Raw genomic sequence first — 18,390 nt, forward strand, 5'->3', positions numbered from 1 at the left:
GAAGTCCTAAAGACAATGCCTACTATAAGGAGGCCTTTGATGTGTGTTAGGTAAGATGATGATGATAAAGATGACAATTAAGAAAATCTTATGTTTGTAAAGCAATGTGAGGTTTAGCTCATATGCTGGGAAACAGTTTAACTCAGTTTTGAGTGCTTTATAAGCAAACACCATCACCTTATTTTGCATCAGATCTACAATTTTCCTTATTATAAAAACCTGATGTTCACTGGTAAGTGATGGAACAGAAAGAGTGATCCAAACTTTTTGTTTGGAGGGTTAAAATGTAAACTTACTGTGACTATAAGATGAGCAAGAAGGAGCTAGAATTCAGGGTTTAACCTGTTATCTCCCTGGGTTTGTGGATAAAAGCTTTCTTTTAGAGCCAGATATATGGCGGCTCTGAAAATGTTTGGGATGTGTGCCTACCTTTTACCCAGGAAACCATCAGAACAGAGCCCCCTGAGCTACAGCACACTGTCTGAAGGAAGGTTTCAACACCAGCTCTGTCTATGGGATCACTGGTTTATAGCACTGGGTGATAAAAGCCTCGTGGCAGTTTCTTTATGGCTTTTGCTCCAAGGTTATGAGTTGACTGCATTTCAAGGCAATGGGAAATGTGACCTGTACACTTCCCTTTAAGTTTGATTTTGTAAATGCCATTTTACAATGTAATAAATACCTTCATGACTTGTAGTTAGGAAACAGGAAATTCTAGTTAAACAAGGACTTTGAGTCAGTAGTTAGTGCACAGGTTATGAAACTTGAAGGCTATAAAATAGAATAAAAATATACTTCAACAAGTTGGTTTCTTCTTAGATGTTCTGCAGGTATTTCAGAATTGGAAGTGCTCCCAGATCATTATTGGATGTCAAATGTAAGTACCCCTGCTATTCTATGCAACTGATTCAGAGTTCAGAAATTAATGCATCCAAAGAGAAATCTAGTGTATAAATATGGCCCAGAAATGTCAACAAAAGGCTAAATGCTAAGGTAAGAAGCTACAGTGCAGGGAAATTGTTCCATATAATTATGAATGAAGTTATGATGTTTATGACATATAATACAGATGGGTGCCTTTGAGATAGATGGGGAGCTGACAGGGAAGATATAGCAGGTATATGATAATCCGAAGTGGAGATGGTAGTTTTTCAAACTACAGAGGCGCCAGCGCGATGGCTCACTAGGCTAATCCTCTGCCTGCGGCACCGGCACCCCGGGTTCTAGTCCCAATTGGGGCGCCGGATTCTGTCCCAGTTGCTCCTCTTCCAGTCCAGCTCTCTGCTGTGGCCCAGGAAGGCAGTGGAGGATGGCCCAGGTGCTTGGGCCCTGCACCCGCATGGGAGACCAGGAGGAAGTACCTGGTTCCTGGCTTCAGATCGGCACAGCGCACCGGCCGTAGCGTCTATTTGGGAGGTGAACCAATGGAAGGAAAACCTTTCTCTCTCTCTGTCTCTAACTCTGCCTGTCAAAAAAAAAAAAAAAAAAAAAAAAAAAAGCCTACACAGGCATCTTCCCTCCAATTTATTTTCCGTTAAGACTCTGAGATGCATCTATATCCATGTAGACACAACTGTGAATCATGGCATTTATATACTCTGGTGAGTAGAACAAAATCCCCCCAGGTCTTTCACTTAATTAATTTCAGGAGTATCTAATCTTCTAAGTTGCACAATAGACATTCAATTGCCTATCATGATGCTAAATACCAGGGCCTAAGAATTTCAGTGATTACCATTAATGTTTGATCACTACTACCATTTCATTACTCTGAAAATTAGCATTTCAAGGGCACGCTGGGGATGTTTTATATAATCTTCTGTGTGTAAAATTTCTGTAACCAAGGAGGGCAGGTTTTGCATTAGAAACTTCAAGCTATGCAAGGCTTGCATTTTCTAAGGTTCCTGCTATGAAGGAACTGTTTTCAACTTGTTTTTAGTGTTTGGATTATTGCAGACACAATTAATATTAAACACCCTACCCAATACCATAAAATCAAAGTATTAGTCCATATGGGATTTTAAAATAGTTCTCAAAGGCCTTTGTGGCAGCAAAGTGCCTATTGCATATTATAGTTCATAATCTTTTCAACATGATTGCAAAACATCATTGTGGACATTAAAAGGTCACAAAGCACCTTCATGAATAAGAAAATATTTCTAACCATGGGGATTATGCTAAAAGTCAAGATTGTATCTTAGATCTTAGAACCTCCATTCTGTACATGTTTTGGGGGAATGTTCAGGTCTGTTGGGTGTTTATCACCAAGTGTGAAGGGATGTACACCTTCTGCTCCTGTTGAATACCACAGTTCATGCTCTTCATTTGATGTGTTGGGAGAGGCATTTGAATATCACCTGAACCTTGCCATCTGAGGCTCTCATTTGTTGCTTATCAGGATGACTTCCTTCAGTTCTCCTTGTTCAAAGGTGGCGGGGGTTTGAGCTTATGGAGGCCCTTGCTTGGGTATACTCCGGGGTCTGTAGTTTAACAAAACTGTTTGCCTTTTAAGGTCAGATTGGAATTTTTTGATAAAAGACAATTGAAAGTACTGGCAGAACTAAAAAATAAGTCAGGTGCACAGTCAGCACACTTTACTGAGGAATCTGAAAAAAGAACAAATTAGGTCATTTCAAAGTAGCTCTCCCCAGTCCTCCCCAACAGCCCTTTCAGTCCATTTAGTACAGGATTTTCAACTATTCTTTTAGTAGGTGAGTTAAGGACTTATGACCCCAGATTTACAAATGAAGGTAGAAAATACTGGTATGGGATGGATGGGGGCGATAATTAAGGAATTACAAAAAAGTATGTGCTGATCAGACAAGTAGAGCTTGGGGACTGATAAAATGAGGATACTGAGAGGTTTTCTTTCCAGCTCAACAAACAATAATTACGTCGATGATATAAAGTTGCCTTTCTGTAGGTTAAAAATGAGTAGAGTACTGGCAATTTCACGTGGTTCAGATGATATGAAAAACATTCTTTGTCCCAGAGCTCTAGGTCCTGGAAGGTTATTTCTGCATATTTTCCAATTTCTTACCCCACTTCTTTTTGCGTCTCTTGAGACTTAGCCTGATCTATTAGGTAAAGATTTATTCCCCATTCATCTTTTGTTTTGGGAATCGATACCATCATCTGTGAGAATGCTCAGAGATCACCTCTCCAAGATACTCCTTTGGAAAGAACCCTGAGAAGGTGACCATCAACCACCACCCAACCCCCTGAACTTTTGGTCACCCTGACCTTTTTAATAAGTTGTAACTCATAGTGACCAGAAAAACACAAGTGATCTCCAACACTGAGGCTACTCTAGTGTGTGTGTGTGTGTGTGTGTGTGTGTGAAAGGCTTTCAGACTACATGTATCTTCATGCTAAAAGGTAATATTTGAGTGATAGAGGATACATTTTTGTAATTCAGCTAACTTGAAAACACAATTTAGTTAAAGAAATGTAGAATGACTCCAAAATGAATAGAAGTGGGATTATTTCAGCCTTTATACCAAGGTTCATTTGTACAAAAAGTTAAGGTTCAGTAAAACCATACAAAGGGAAGTGTGAGGATTATTAGAGCATGCAAATAGAGAGAAAGAGAAAACTTACCACAGCCTGGAACAATCAACGAAAGAAGAAAAGAGTAAACATTGGCATTAAAAACACGCTGGAAAGTGGTATGATTTGTTTGCACCTGCTTAATAGCTTGGGTCTTAGATCCTGGTTGGAGCAATCAGGGAGGCAAGCTGGTTTTCATGGCTCAGATGTGAATGGGAGCCCCTTGCCTAGCTGCCCTCACAACTTGGGGGCCACTTCTGTGCTCAGGCCATCTCCCTTGCAGCCCTGCATTTCTGCTTCAATTTCTCAACTCCCACGTCTCCTTTCTGATGCATTTCTCTGTCATTTTTCGTGCTAACGGTTCACCAGGGATGCAGATTGCATATTTCCTTCACAGGTTCCATGACACCATTTCCTCCTTTCTTTATACCTCTCCACACCTGTGCTTCCTCACTTTGGATAGTTCAGATGTTTTTCCATGTACCCTCAGAATGTCTAAATGCAGCTTTTTATCTGGAGACTGTCTTTGCAGATCTCAGTCTTTACCTGGATTTCTCTGTCTTCGCAAGCCTGATGCTGCTCTGCAGTGAGAAGAACCCAGGTTGCACTAATTTGTCTATGGCAATAGTTACTGAACGATGCTTCTCTTTCTAGGCAGAGTGCCTTTCTCAATTCAGAAGTTAGTTTTTAAGCTGGTTTTGTGATAAGAAGAAAGTAAATGTTTTCAAAGTCTTTGATGGGAAATAATCTAGAATGGCCATGCTGAGCTTGACTCCTTCAGCTGCCTTAAAAATCCTGAGAACAAGAAGTTATGTGCAAGGTGTTTTCCGTGAGAAAGGTGGAGATAAAGAGAGAGGGCTGAGAATCATTAGAATCATGAGAATAAAAGAATGGGATGTTTATCCACAAGAGCAATAGTCGGAAATACTTCTGCTGAAATATAATAGTGTCATAAGCCTTCCTGAAGAGAAACAGGATGGTGCCTGGGTTTGTCCCATTTTAAACACATCTCACTGCCATGAAGAGACATTCATAATTAATATATAATTTTTCCAATTTCCGGGCCAATGCTGTGACTACCTAATATTTTCAATCTTCTTAATTGCTTTGCAATACACTGAGAACAATAACTTTAAAATTACATTGACTTGCAATACAGGAAGCAAAATGATCATACAGTATTCTGCCTAGAAATAAGAATAGTTTGACTTTTACAGCACAATACGTGTTACTCTTCTGAGGCAAACCAAAGGCAAATTTCTCAAGGTTTTTTTCTGCCTTCCTGTGCAGCATTTGATGGAAGATCTTTTATACATTTGTAATAGATAATAATAAATCAGGTTGCAAATCCTTTTTTTAAAAAATCTTAAACCATGTACCATGTCTTTGATAAAAATTATAGAATAAGTTAAATTTAAATTGTGTTCTATTAACCAATGAGTGTATTTCTGTAAGCATAGTTATGTTGAAATAAAATTTGAAAAAGCAAAAGAATAGTTTGAAAATAGAAAACTTAAAATTGCATGTTGATAAAGTCAAAGCTTTGAAATGATGCAGCCCCCAAGAAATACTTTATTCTCTGGAATTCTATAAATTTTATTTCTTAAAAACATTTAATTTAACTTCACTTCAACATATGACATATAAATATAATTAGATATTTTGGGGTTAACAGAGAGGCAATGAATGCTGAAAAATATGTACCCTCCTTCTCTATGAAGTTAGAAATTGCTTTTTTTTTTAAAAAAAAAGGATTTTATTTATTTATTTGAAAAGCAGAGTTACAGAGACAAGGGTACATACATACAGATAGGTAGATAGATAGATAGATGATGGATAGAAAGAAAGAAAGATCTTCCATCTGCTCGTTCATCCCCCAAATGGCCACAACAGTAGGGACTGGGCCAGACAAAAGCAATAGGATCCAGAAACTTTTCCCACATGGGTGCAGGGGCCCAAAGACTTGGACCATCATCCACTGCATTCCCAGGCTCATTAGCAGGGAATTGGATTCAAAGTGGAGCAGCTGGGACATGAATGGGTGCCCATGTGGGATGCTGGCATCACAGGTGGCAGCTTAACCTGCTAAACCACCACGCTGGGCCCAGAATTTGCTATTTTCAGTTTAACTTGTAGTAAGGTCCATAGATTTCTCTGCCCATTTATTTCTCAATGTGTATATTTCTAACTATGGGCAAACTTACAGACCCTCACATACAGAGAAACAAATATACTCTGACATACCCACACTCCCTCAATCCAGAAGCACATATAGTCAGACATCTTACAGGGAATAAAAACTGTCCAACTTCATAACAGAACTTTTAGTTCATGTTACTTCTAGTAAACTTACCTGACCATAAAATGCCACTCGATAGTACCGACCAAACAGCCGCTTCTCGGAATTGACCACTTCTGCCACTTTTAGATATGACCGATGAATGTCATAGTAAAGATCTGACAATTTCTGAAACCATAATTGAAGTGTTACATGAAGATGATGTTGACATGAAAATAAGGAATGTCTACTTTTGAAGATTGTAATTTGTCAAGTAGAAGATTTTTAACTCACTTCTAGGGGTTTGGAATACCTACTTTGAAATCGCGTTGCTTCTCAAAGACAGCAATGATGGGCTTGTTGACATCAGCAATGAGTTCGTATCGCTCAGACTTCCAAAGAAACTCTACACACATATATAGCTGCTCCACGAGAATATTCTGCAATGCCCCAAACAAAACCGGAGTTCATATGGTTAACGTTATGGCTCATCTCTGAAATTTGGTTTCAAACAGAACGTGTTGTCAAATTTTTCTTAGTGGGATGCCTGAGTTCTCTGTCTTTGTTACTGGCATGCACAACCAAAAAGCAAGGGCTATGAAGCCATCTTGATTCTCCCCTTTCCCTTACTATCATCACCCAATTACTGCACCAGAGCATTCTATTTCTTTCCATTCCTATAGTCATTGACTTAAACACCCTGGACTCCATTCCCAGCCATCTGCAGTAGTTTTCTCCTCCAATTCTTTCTCTCTGGTAATCGTTCCCTCTAAGTATAACTCTGACCATGAGATCTCCCTTGACCTAAACTTTTTGGGAGAGCTAGTCTGCAAATTTTTGTCTAAACTGTACAGCACGGCGTTCAAAGTCACTCCACAATCAGATACCCACTTCCCTTTTGCTTCAGCAGCCTGCCATTGACTTTGCTTTTTGGCTATGCCATATCTTACCAATTCATTCTTAGAATACCTTCTCACCACCATATCTTAAACAGTATTTGAAATAGTTAATACATATAACTGTGTAGATGCATTTACTTTGCTTATTTCAGTGTGCACAAAATCAATGTAGAATCATGTGAAATTCATCAAAATTTATCCCCCAGATTTCTTTTCATATTCTCCATCTATCTAATGTTATAAGTTTTTAAAAGCTAATTTATGTTATGTTTTAAATTACTTGATGAGGCAAGCTCCATTATCTTCACTTGAATTGTTAAATAATTCCCAGTAGCAAGTTGCTTCTTTTTTATTAAAGAAAAATAGCCATGGTTTGCAGATCAGAAAGTTTTCTGAAGAAACTGTTGAGCCTTTTGGCTCAACTGCATTTTTAAATAGATTTGCTAATACATTAAAAAATAGCTGTGACCAGCTCATAAAATTTTTAGCATTTCTTATTACCTTTACTGGAAGGCTAGAGATTGCACATCTTATAGAAGGGCTGATGATGTACGTTTGGCTTCATTTAGAGATGTAAATAAAGCTTAGTTTAACTTTTCTTGAAAATGATACTTTAGCAATGAAATCTAATATTGCTGAATTATTTTAGTGTAATTTTAGTCAATATTTTATCTAATGCAGTCATATACAATAATTTTATCTTTCTGAATATGCTTGTTTCCTCCTATTTAGTTTAACATCACAATTCAATGCATTGTTTTACTCAATTCGTGTACACTGGATTATTTAGTCTAACCTCATTGTATGGTGTATCTTGCATTCCCGAATCCTCTTTCATTGCTCCTTCTTCTTTAATATTTGGTGTAATGTTCAGAAAAGCCGGCCATCCCATAGAGAACATGCCTTGGGAGGACCAAGCAAATGCAACATTATTATTTGGGCCTAATCTTGTTTGGACTAGATAACATCTTTCTTCATGATGCTACAGGTATTCTAAGACACACAATCAATGAGATGGTGAGATTATGACTATTGATCACTACTCTCATCTAGTCAACCAATGTTCTCCTTTTTAATAAGTCTGTATCATTTTCTGTTAGCAATAGTATGAGATCATGGATAGACTACAGGGCTTGCAGAGAGGTGCATGCAGCTCCAATATTCTGGTTTAATTATCCTTGCTGGCCCATTTCCCTCTTTTGTTAAATGGAAGGCATTAATATTTATCACAAAGGGATGCTGAAAAGGTTAAAAACACTAATTTTTGAGAAAATACATGGTACAGTCAGTTCATTGCAAAGAAAATGCTCAGTACTCACTAATTTCATTCTTTGGTATTATCTAGAAACTTTCTAAAATTTTTCTAGTATCATTCAAATTAAAAAGTCCTGACTCCACAGATTTATGTGATAATCAGTTCATAATGAGTAAAATTCCTAGATGAGAGATTAGATGCAAGTGTTGAAGTGAGTGGTTAGGAGCTCAGTCTGAAGGGATAGATCAGCCCTTGAACTTCGCCTGCATCAGAAACCAACCATGAACTCTGGGACAAATGACTGAACTCCTCTTGATTTTCTTACATTCAAATTGGAGGTGATAATAGTATCTAACTTATGGATTTTTCATTGGCAACTAGTTGAGATATTGATGGTACAGGGCTTATTGAAATAATTTCCAGGTAACAAATGCTTTTTAAATCCTAAATAATAATTTATGAAGTGTTTCCACATTTAAGAGTTCATTAGCCATGTTACTAAATTATCACTCCTGAAACATGCTAGAGATTAGTTATTGAAACCTAACCCTTACTGTTTAAAAAAGTCTGCTTTTCTAATTTTATAATGATATTCCTTTTATAATTAAACATGTGTTAAATATATGAGGCTCAATTGTGGAAGGAAAAATCATAACATGCTTCTCTCAGAATGATGATCATTTGTTAGTCCAACTGGAGTTTTCTATATTCATTTATGTTCTTATCATGTGCACACTGCAGGAAAGGGAAACCTTGCTCTTCTGCTTCCAAAACATCTTGACATAAAAGTATTTTAAAGATTTCAAATATTTACTCATGAGCTTCAGATGTATGCTGATGGATGTGAATATGTGCCATGCATCATAAATGACCTTTTCTCTGTTTTAAAAAGTTTATAAAAAATGCTTTCTCCAAAGGGTGCATTATATCCTAATATCACATTAGGTCTAAAAGTGAGCATTTAAAATGTTTTAATATTAAAGATTCACACATATGAGACATAGGTTTCAACAGTGTCTCAAACTGACATGTGGTTTTATCAGTTTTCTTCAATTCACTTCTTAGAAATAGTCTGTATGGAAATTTATGGTATCTGATTATGATAAAAAGAATGTGCAGAGGAAGGGTATCTTAAATAAAACAGTGAAGCTTTTGATGACTTGCATATAAAATAAGGCTGAATAGGAATTGTTGGGTTAAGCAAGAAGATCCCTGAATGTTAGAGTTTTCGGGGGCTATGACGCCCGATCTGACTTCTTCATGCTCTTCAAGAGTGACCTACCTGACTCAGCAGACTTTGGTCATTTGGTTCAAATGTCTCTAATTTGCAAAATTCACTGAATAATTTTAGAAAAATACACACATTTTAAAGAATTAGGAATGAGTTTTATTTCTGATATGCTGAAACTGAATTCCTCTTAAATTTTTTTAGGTATCCTGTTTAACATCTAAAAATGTATTTTTGTTATTCATACACTCTTTCCAACTGCTATTTGAAAGTTAAGATTGTGTTATCAAACAGACTGCACCACATACACTTTAGATTTGAGCAAACTTTTACAAGAGAATGTAGATTAAGCTGTTAACTATATTATGTTTTTTTAAAACACAAGATAAACTGTATTCATTGTTACAAAATATTTTTATCAGATATTAAAGATGGAGTTTTTAATTAATGGAAAAGTTCATGAAAAATGGAATTAAAAGATAAGTTCATTTTGGTACAAAATAGTTTGAAGTTCATGCATTTTTTTTCATAATACTAATTTTCTAAGAACTTGCTGAAGACCCTTTGTATGCATAGATTTCAAAGTTTTTTACATCAAAATAAACTTGCTTTTTCATTTTCATGAACTTTTAAAAGTGCCCACATTTCTTATTTTTGCATTTCTTGAACAGTTATATTACATTTATATGTTAATATTCATTCCTCTTAAAATTTAAAAAATTATTCAATTTCAGAATAAAATCCAAATGGCAGACTAGCAGTCACATTGGTAGCTAAATATGACCATAATTCATAATACTGAATACTGGAAGCCATGCAGTTTATTTGTTGAGAACTTTTCAGTTATATACACATCCTAAGTTTTGGATGGGATTTCTGACTGGTAGAAGCTTAGAATTTTTGCAGAGTAAGTTCTGTAGGTTTGAGACAGCTTTTGCCTCCAGAATACATTTAAATAAGTTCTATTGAAGTAAATGTTAAGCATCAACTTGATTTCCTGTGCCCTGGGGGTAAAGGAACACAGTTAGGTCACTCACTTCCTCCACCTGGAGTTGTTAGTAAGACATTGCTATCACAGGGGTGGGTATCCTCTGGGAGCAGGGATGATGTGCAAATCTTTTCCATTTTCCAGTAACCTATGGTAGTGCGAGATGAGGTTAAGACGTTGCTACATGTTTCTGTTAATACAAGCTTATGAAACTACAAGTCATTAACCAATGAAGAAGCCGACCATCCAGTTAGCCTTACATACATAAAATAAATATGCTAATGGCATGTTAGAGTGAAAATTTTTAAGTATAGCCTAATGAGAAATATTGGTGAAAAGGAATGTCCCTTAATAAAATGTAACAGATTAATAAGACCTAAAAGTAATAAATTAATCCTAAATTAGATTTCTATATGTTGGCTTTGGGTCTCCCCACACCCCCACCCCACTACCATGGTCATCTTACCCTTTCTTTTCAGGTATTCTGCAATGAGGGCAGCTATATGGACGTAGCACATGGCAGCCTGGAACAAGAGAAAGTAAACCATTGAGATGCTGGATCTTGATCTAATTAGAACCAATGTTCCAAGGTGAGTCAGGATGCTAAGTCAGAATATGTAATATAGAAGAACCCTACATATTGGTACAATAGAAAGTAAGGAACAATCAGATTTCAAAAAAAAATTAGTGTTAACAATAAAATGTGTGTTTGAGACTTTGTTTTCACCCTTAATGTAGTTTTGAGGTGAGTGAATGAGCTAGCCTGTAGAATTTTCCCATAGAATTATCTTCCTGCCTTAATATCTAAATCTATACATTTTTTTTTGACAGGCAGAGTGGACAGTGAGAGAGAGAGACAGAGAGAAAGGTCTTCCTTTGCCGTTGGTTCACCCTCCAATGGCCGCCGTGGCTGGCGCGCTGCGGCCGGCGCACCGTGCTGATCCAAAGCCAGGAGCCAGGTGCTTCTCCTGGTCTCCCATGGGGTGCAGGGCCCAAGCACTTGGGCCATCCTCCACTGCCTTCCCGGGCCACAGCAGAGAGCTGGCCTGGAAGAGGGGCAGCCGGGACAGAATCCGGTGCCCCGATCGGGACTAGAACCCGGTGTGCCGGAGCCGCAAGGCGGAGGATTAGCCTAGTGAGCCGTGGCGCCGGCCTAAATCTATACATTTTTAAAATCCACATTTCTTTTCTTATTAAACTAAAGCTACTATTATCCAAATATAAATTGAAAATGAAAATAACCTGCCTTCTAAGCTTTTTGTACTTTCAGTATTGGCCCCTCTTTGAATTTCTGTTGCTCAAAACAGTTGCCTCACAGGTGAGCACTTGATTACATTGCCGTACACAAGGGAACCTGTGTGTCTGGCCTGGACCACATCGGGTGAGTGATGTCTTATTTATCTTTATTTTTTCCTATGAAGCCTTGGACATTGCTGATCACATTTAAATGTGACTTGTTGAAGGCTCCAAATGACTTCACTGCTTTCCTTTTGAATGTTTTATGCAGGAATCTCACCAGTTTCAGGGGAGTCCCAAGGAAGTGGAGTTGCTCATTCTAGTTCTTGCCAAATTGTGCCCAGCCAGGCTTCTGGGGTCCACTGCACAGCCCTTATTGCTAAGAACTTCAGGGTTTAAAACACTTCCAGACAGATGAACCCCTTCCCCAGTGGCGCACAGCTCTGCAAATAGGCCAGAACTTCTCCACTGGGTACTCAGAAGCCCTTGGGTGCTGCTAATTGCTGCATATAAATCCACCCAGTGCTTAAACTGATGTACGAAATTAGAGACATTGATTTGTAATCTTCACACAGTGGGCTTGGCTCACAGGGTGCAAAGGAGTCTTAATTTCTCCATGGCCAATTTAGCTCAGCTGCAAATGAGGAGTGCTAATCCCTGCCTGAGTTTACCTACTTTGGTGGCAAAGCTTCCTCAGTCAACCCCAATCACTAGGAATAAGTTTTAGAACACAGAATCTTAACTGATATAACTCATAATTTCCCAATGCCGTTACCACCAGGCACCTTAGTCACACTTTTTTTTTTTTTTAATTTTTTTTTTTTGACAGGCAGAGTGGACAGTAAGAGAGAGACAAAGAGAGAGAAAGGTCTTCCTTTTTGCCGTTGGTTCACCCTCCAATGGCCGCCGTGGCTGGCGCACTGCGGCGGGCGCACTGTGCTGATCCAATGGCAGGAGCCAGGTGCCTATCCTGGTCTCCCATGGGGTGCAGGGCCCAAGCACTTGGGCCATCCTCCACTGCCTTCCCTGGCCACAGCAGAGAGCTGGCCTGGAAGAGGGGCAGCCGGGACAGAACCGGCGCCCCGACAGGGACTAGAACCTGGTGTGCCGGCGCCGCAAGGCGGAGGATTAGCCTAGTGAGCCGTGGTGCTGGCCAGTCACACGTTTTTAACATTCAGTCCTGTACTCATCTCATAAATTGCAGGTGCCCTCACCGACTCTGGACTTTATTTGGTGTCATCTATTTGGAGTCAGATACCCTTGAATACAATGTGCACCTTATGTATAACTGGGTCCTATGTAGATTGGTGAAATGGTTTACTATTCATGTTGTAAGTGAAGATCTGAGCGTCCCGAAGAAGACAATACCCATAGCGAATGGCTGAGCCTCTGCTACTCACCTCGGATAAGTCCCCATTTCTTGCGTGAATCTTGGCCATGCTTTCCAGCCAGGTCCTCCGCAGTTCAGGGGTGCTAGCATAGGAGTTTGCCAGGCTGTACTGAAGGTCCACCAACATCTCAGGGTCCTTCTCATGCTCCTTCATCTGAGCTGTGGCCATCAAAACAGTCCTTATCCGCTTGGTCAGGTCTTTCACCTCTGCTGGGAAAGTGCTGTTCTTTGGAAAAGAGAGAGCTTGGGTCATTACCTGTTTAGAGCTTGTCAGTTAAATTACTTCCACTTGTGCTATTGATTATGCTTGGCATCACAATTTGGTAGATTCCATCTGTTATTCGTAAATGGGTGCATTCTATGTACTGTGCTTTGGCTATTCACATTGAAGATGACATCAGCAATACACTCTATTCTTTGTCTAGTTTAGGTCCTGTGATTTAAATGGATCTGACTGCCTTCCTAGGTGCCATGAGTCTAGCCAATCACATTCTTTGACGCCCTAAGTGACAAGCAGTGGTTTAGGATGCGCATATGAAACAAATCCGAATCAAAGAGATTCGGTTCTGGTCCTTTCACTGAGGCTACTGAGTGAGCCGATTTTCTACTCCTAAGATACTGTCAGTGTCTTCAGCATTGATGAGAGGAAGACCCATTGAGAGCCTACCCGGAGATGAAGTAAATAAAAAGAAAATTTGAATTGAGAGATAGAAGGAGAGGTAAAATAGAGGCGGTATAGGGGACGGGGATCTGAAAGCATTATTTTATTCTAGTCATGACTGAATCTTGGCTCTACCGGACTTGCCAATATAATGACTAAAAGAGGTCTTGAGAAAGTGTTAGAAAAAAAAAGACGAATTTGCCCACAACCAAGATTCAAAGTGAATCATTGTATTTCTGTTATTTATGGTAAAATTTCATGTTGTATATCATTCTATATAGCTTGGAGATTCCATTTAGCAGATCATATGCTGAAAGTGTAACAGGTGATTATCAATGCAAAAAAGCCGATTCTATATAAGTGCTCAAGATCTCAGTAAACGAAATACATAATTAAGAGATTTTATGACTCAGACATATCACAAAAGGAATCCACTCCAAATTTTCCCAACTCCTTAGAAGAAGCCCACAATGCGTTTCTTACTTTCATTTGCTTGTCTCCATTCGCAAAATTGTTGGTAATTGCAAGGGAATGTTGAAATCGAGAGCCTCCAATCCCCGCATCGGCTATTAACTGGCTTACAGCCTTGATGAGCTGGAAGAGAACAGAAAAATGAACCTCTAATACAAAATCAGGGATAGTATCCTTACAAAATATTTATTTGAAAGGCAGAGTGACAGAGAGAGAGAGAGGGAGGGAGGGAGGGAGGAATCGATCTTCCGTTAGCTGCTTCTCACCCCAAATAGCCACAACAGCACTGGGCCACGCGGAAAGCCAGGGTGCCAGGAACTCCAGGTGGATCTCCTAGGTGGGTTGCAGGGCTTAAGTACATGAACCATCATCTGTTGTTTCTCAGGTGCATTAGCAGGGGGCTGGATCAGAAATGGGGCAGCTGAGACTTGAACTGTGCTCTGATTTGGAGTGTGGGTATCCCAAGCGGCAGCTTAACTCGCTGTGCCCTAACGGCCACCCCCAGGAACAGTGGTTTTAAGGAAATCCACTGGAGTGAATAAACGCATCATGGATTTCTCTTTGCAGTTCCAATGAGGGACATCACTATGTATTATATCTTGAGTTCATGTAATCTAGGGCGTTTTTCTTAACCATCTTAAGTACCCAAGAAAAGCTGCAGGAATCTTAGAATCTTGGGATGCCTTAAAGAAAGAAATTTGTGTATTTGTACTTCGGTAGAATGTACCTCCTAGAACTAGCCACAGTTCCCTGCATTGTCTCTTCTGTTCCCTGGCAGAAGTAAGAAAAGGAAATGGAGATATAGGCTCTGTTGACTTCTGCCCAGCTGTGTCTCTGTGTGATCTGGCATCTTTACGGAGGGGCTGGGAACTGGTTGCCCTGGGGATGGAGGATTTCTGGTGGTTTTAACAACAGCATTAACGAAAATTGGCAGCACATACTTGTAAGTGGGACCGGACAATTGACTTCTGCTTGTTAAATTCAAAATTCTTCCTCATGAAGAAATAGAGAAGTGCTGAGGCTTCTGTCTGAGTTGACCGTGACCTGTGGTTACAGCATTTCAGTACTTCATAGCAGAATGACCCACAGAGTTCGGCAGGCCCTTGGAAGAACGCTGAAGGAAACTAGAGAAATGGAAGAATGGGTAAGTAAGCAACATTCTTTCATTTTTCTATATTTAGTCTCATATTTTAAAGTTCCTTAGAATGACAAAATTTTCTTAATCTAGTCTTTTTTCCATTTGCAAATGAGGATATGATTTTATTTATCATATTTTACATGAGTATTTCTCTTTCATTTCTAAAAATGGTTGTTTTCTCTATATTCTATCATAAACGATGACAACCCAAACTAATTGAGTGAGAGGTTTGAAAAGTCCTCTGTTCACTGACATTGTATAAATCACAAGTGTAACTTATAGATGTCCTCAGTGGTAGCTCTAGCCACTTCATGTGATATCTTTACTTGGAATGCACGGATATGACAGTTGAGGTGTGCATTTTATGTAATTCTATGCCATAAACGTTGAGAACACTTAACACTAGTGATCAAATGTCAGTTTTATTTGATTTTGATAACCAAGCAGACAGATGTCAAGGCTGTGAATACCTTTGAGATCTGGAATAGATGTCTAGCAAAGTCAAAGAAGAGGAAGACAAACCTTCCCTCCCCACGGAGAGATACAGTGGTTACTGTGTGTTTATTACCGCCCCTCTGTGAGTTTCACTGGAGCCTGGAGTGTTCTTACCTTGGAAACAAACAGTCTCAAAGAGGCAAATACATGTTTCAGTGCTGTAGCTGACTGATTGACTTGGAAAAAGAGCATGTAGGTGTCGAAGACCCTTTTCATCAGTGAATTCTGACAGTCAGATTGTTGGAGTTGTCTCTGGAAATTCAACAGAGATATTATTTAGGATACGTGGAAAAACTCTTGAATTCTTTCCACTATAAACCCATTATGTGGTAGGCATAATTCTGAAACTTACATAGCAGTGACTGAAAAAAACAGGAGTAAACCAGAAAATAGAGAAAGATGCCATGATCGAAAGTGATTGCTTCTGGAGTGATTACTTTCCTAGGGGGGTAACAGACACCACTCCAGTGGCTGATTTGATATCTGATGTGAAGTATCCTGTCCCAGAGAGATCCAGGAAAATTGTCCCTGGGAGAGAAGCAGCTAGTTCAAGGGCCATGATTTGGAGACCTTGTAAATTCAAGGTTGACAAAGAAAAGAACAGTCACTGGTGCATGGCCAGAGCAGTGGGGTCAGAAGAAAGATAGGTGGTAAGGTCATGGATAAATAGATTTTTGCAAGCATTGATAAGCCCTTTAAAATGTGTGAGATTCTAATTACATTTCCATTGTGAAACCATCAAAATAAATTTTAGCTTCTTCTACCAACAAGCTGATATTTTTCCTGAGAGCTGGACCTTCTTGGTGTAATCGTGTTGTTGGGTATAGAGACCTGTATTCCATGGATCTACTTTTCCCGACTGGAGCTGTACGCTTACCTAATTGAGTTTCAGACATCTTTAAAAGTTTTATTGAAGTGTGATTGATATATAGACATGCCCCACATAATGATGGATGACATATTTGTGACAGTGGTCTCATAGCATTGTATCATCTAGTATAACCTAACTGCCTTAGTTTGTGTACATATACCACTCTATATCGCTTTTTAGTGACAAAATTACTTAATGACACTTTTTCTCCAGATGTATTCCTATTAATCAATGAATGTCTCTACAATAAATTGTACATATTCAAACTGTAAAATTTGTAAATATGACACTGGCACATAGATAGCCCCCTGAAATCACTAACACAATCAAGATAATGAAAATATCTATCACTTCCAAAAATTTTAAAATATTTTTGTAATTCCTTCCTCCACATTTCTAGGCAACCACTGACCTACTTCCCATTTCTATAGCTTTCATTATCTACAATTTTGTATGAATGGACTAATACAGTATATACTCTTTTTGTTTGACTTTTTAAAATTGCAGCATGTATCAGTTTATTCTTTTTACTGCTGAGTTATGGTATACTGTATGGATAAACTATATTTTTAAAAAAAATCACCTGTTGATATACATTGAGGTTGCTTCCAGTTTTCTTTGCTTTAAAAATAAAGCTATATTTATCTGTGTACAAAGCTTTTATTTCTTCTGGATAAATATCTAGTATTGGTTTAGCTGGTCACATGAAAGATGGATAATAAATTTTTCAGAAACAGCCATACTGTTTTCCAAAGTGTTTTTATTACTTTGCATCCCTACCAGTAATGAATGATAATTCTAGAGTCTCCACAATCTTATTGTCTGTCTTTTCAACTGTACATATTCTAACTGGTACATAGTGACATCACTCCACCAAGGACAAACAAATGGCAAAAAAGCACGTGAAAAGATGCTCAACAGTAGCACTTTTTTTGCATTTAGTTGTCTCTCCATTTTCTAGTGAAAAAGTACAGAGTTATACTCTCATTTCACCAGCTTGTCTGATAGTGAAAAAAGAGAAACTGAGAAGAAACAATATTATTTAACAATAGTGAAATATGTATGGGTGCATATGTAGCAAATGTTAGTAAGATTCTGATAATATATAAATCTCCAGGTCTTAGCTATTGTGAATTGAGCTGCAATAAACATTAACGTGCAGACAGCTTTTTTGTTTGCCAATTTAATTTCCTTTGGGTAGATTCCAAGAAGTGGTATGGCTGGGTTGTATGGTAAGTTTCTGAGGAATCTGCAGACTGACTTCCATAGTGGCTTAACCAGTTTGCATTCCCACCAACAGTGGGTTAGTGTCCCTTTTTCTCCACATCCTCTCCAGTATCTGATAGGTCTAAGAATCAAAGGGATCACACAAACAAGACTAATGTCTGCTAATACTAACTGATAGAATCAAAAAGGCAGAGAACGATCCAACATGGGAAGTGGGATACACAGCAGACTCATAGAATGGCAGATGTCCTAAATAGCACTCTGGCCTCAGAATCAGCCCTTAAGGCATTCGGATCTGGATAAAAAGCCCATGAGAGTATTTTAGACATGGAAAGCCAAGACACTCTGGAAAAAAAAAAAGACCTAAATGAAAGATTTCTGTGAGTGAGATCCTAGTGGAAAGAACAGGGCCATCAAAGAAGGAGGTACCTTTCTCTGAAGGGAGGAGAGAACTTCCAATTTGACTATGACACTGTTGGAATAAGATCGAAGTCGGCGAACCCTAAAGGCTTCCATAGCCTTGGCAACTCATGACTAGAGCCTAGGGAGATTACTGACACCATAAACAAGAGTGTCAAATTGTTAAGTCAACAACAGGAGTCACTGTGTACTTTTGTCTCATGTGGGATCTGTCCTTAATGTGTTGTCCAATGTGAAGTAATGCTATAACTAGTACTGAAACAGTATTTTTACACTTTGTGTTT

General features: G+C 38.7%; 1 protein-coding gene across 1 annotated transcript in view; it reads right to left on the reverse strand.

The window, feature by feature from the left end:
- The window catches only part of DOCK10 (dedicator of cytokinesis 10), a 185,920-nt gene that overhangs the window by 13,652 nt on the left and 153,878 nt on the right, over positions 1–18,390 (reverse strand). Inside the window, exons 42-50 of the mRNA XM_062197273.1 lie at positions 15,703–15,840; positions 14,897–15,079; positions 13,968–14,078; positions 12,834–13,049; positions 10,664–10,721; positions 10,247–10,345; positions 7,523–7,629; positions 6,145–6,267; positions 5,903–6,016 (exon numbers count right to left, since the gene is read on the reverse strand). Coding sequence (XP_062053257.1) covers positions 5,903–6,016; positions 6,145–6,267; positions 7,523–7,629; positions 10,247–10,345; positions 10,664–10,721; positions 12,834–13,049; positions 13,968–14,078; positions 14,897–15,079; positions 15,703–15,840 — 1,149 coding nt within the window. The remainder of the gene's footprint in view (positions 1–5,902; positions 6,017–6,144; positions 6,268–7,522; positions 7,630–10,246; positions 10,346–10,663; positions 10,722–12,833; positions 13,050–13,967; positions 14,079–14,896; positions 15,080–15,702; positions 15,841–18,390) is intronic.

This window comes from Lepus europaeus, chromosome 1, assembly GCF_033115175.1.
Source record: "Lepus europaeus isolate LE1 chromosome 1, mLepTim1.pri, whole genome shotgun sequence".
NCBI classification, from domain to species: Eukaryota; Metazoa; Chordata; class Mammalia; order Lagomorpha; family Leporidae; genus Lepus; species Lepus europaeus.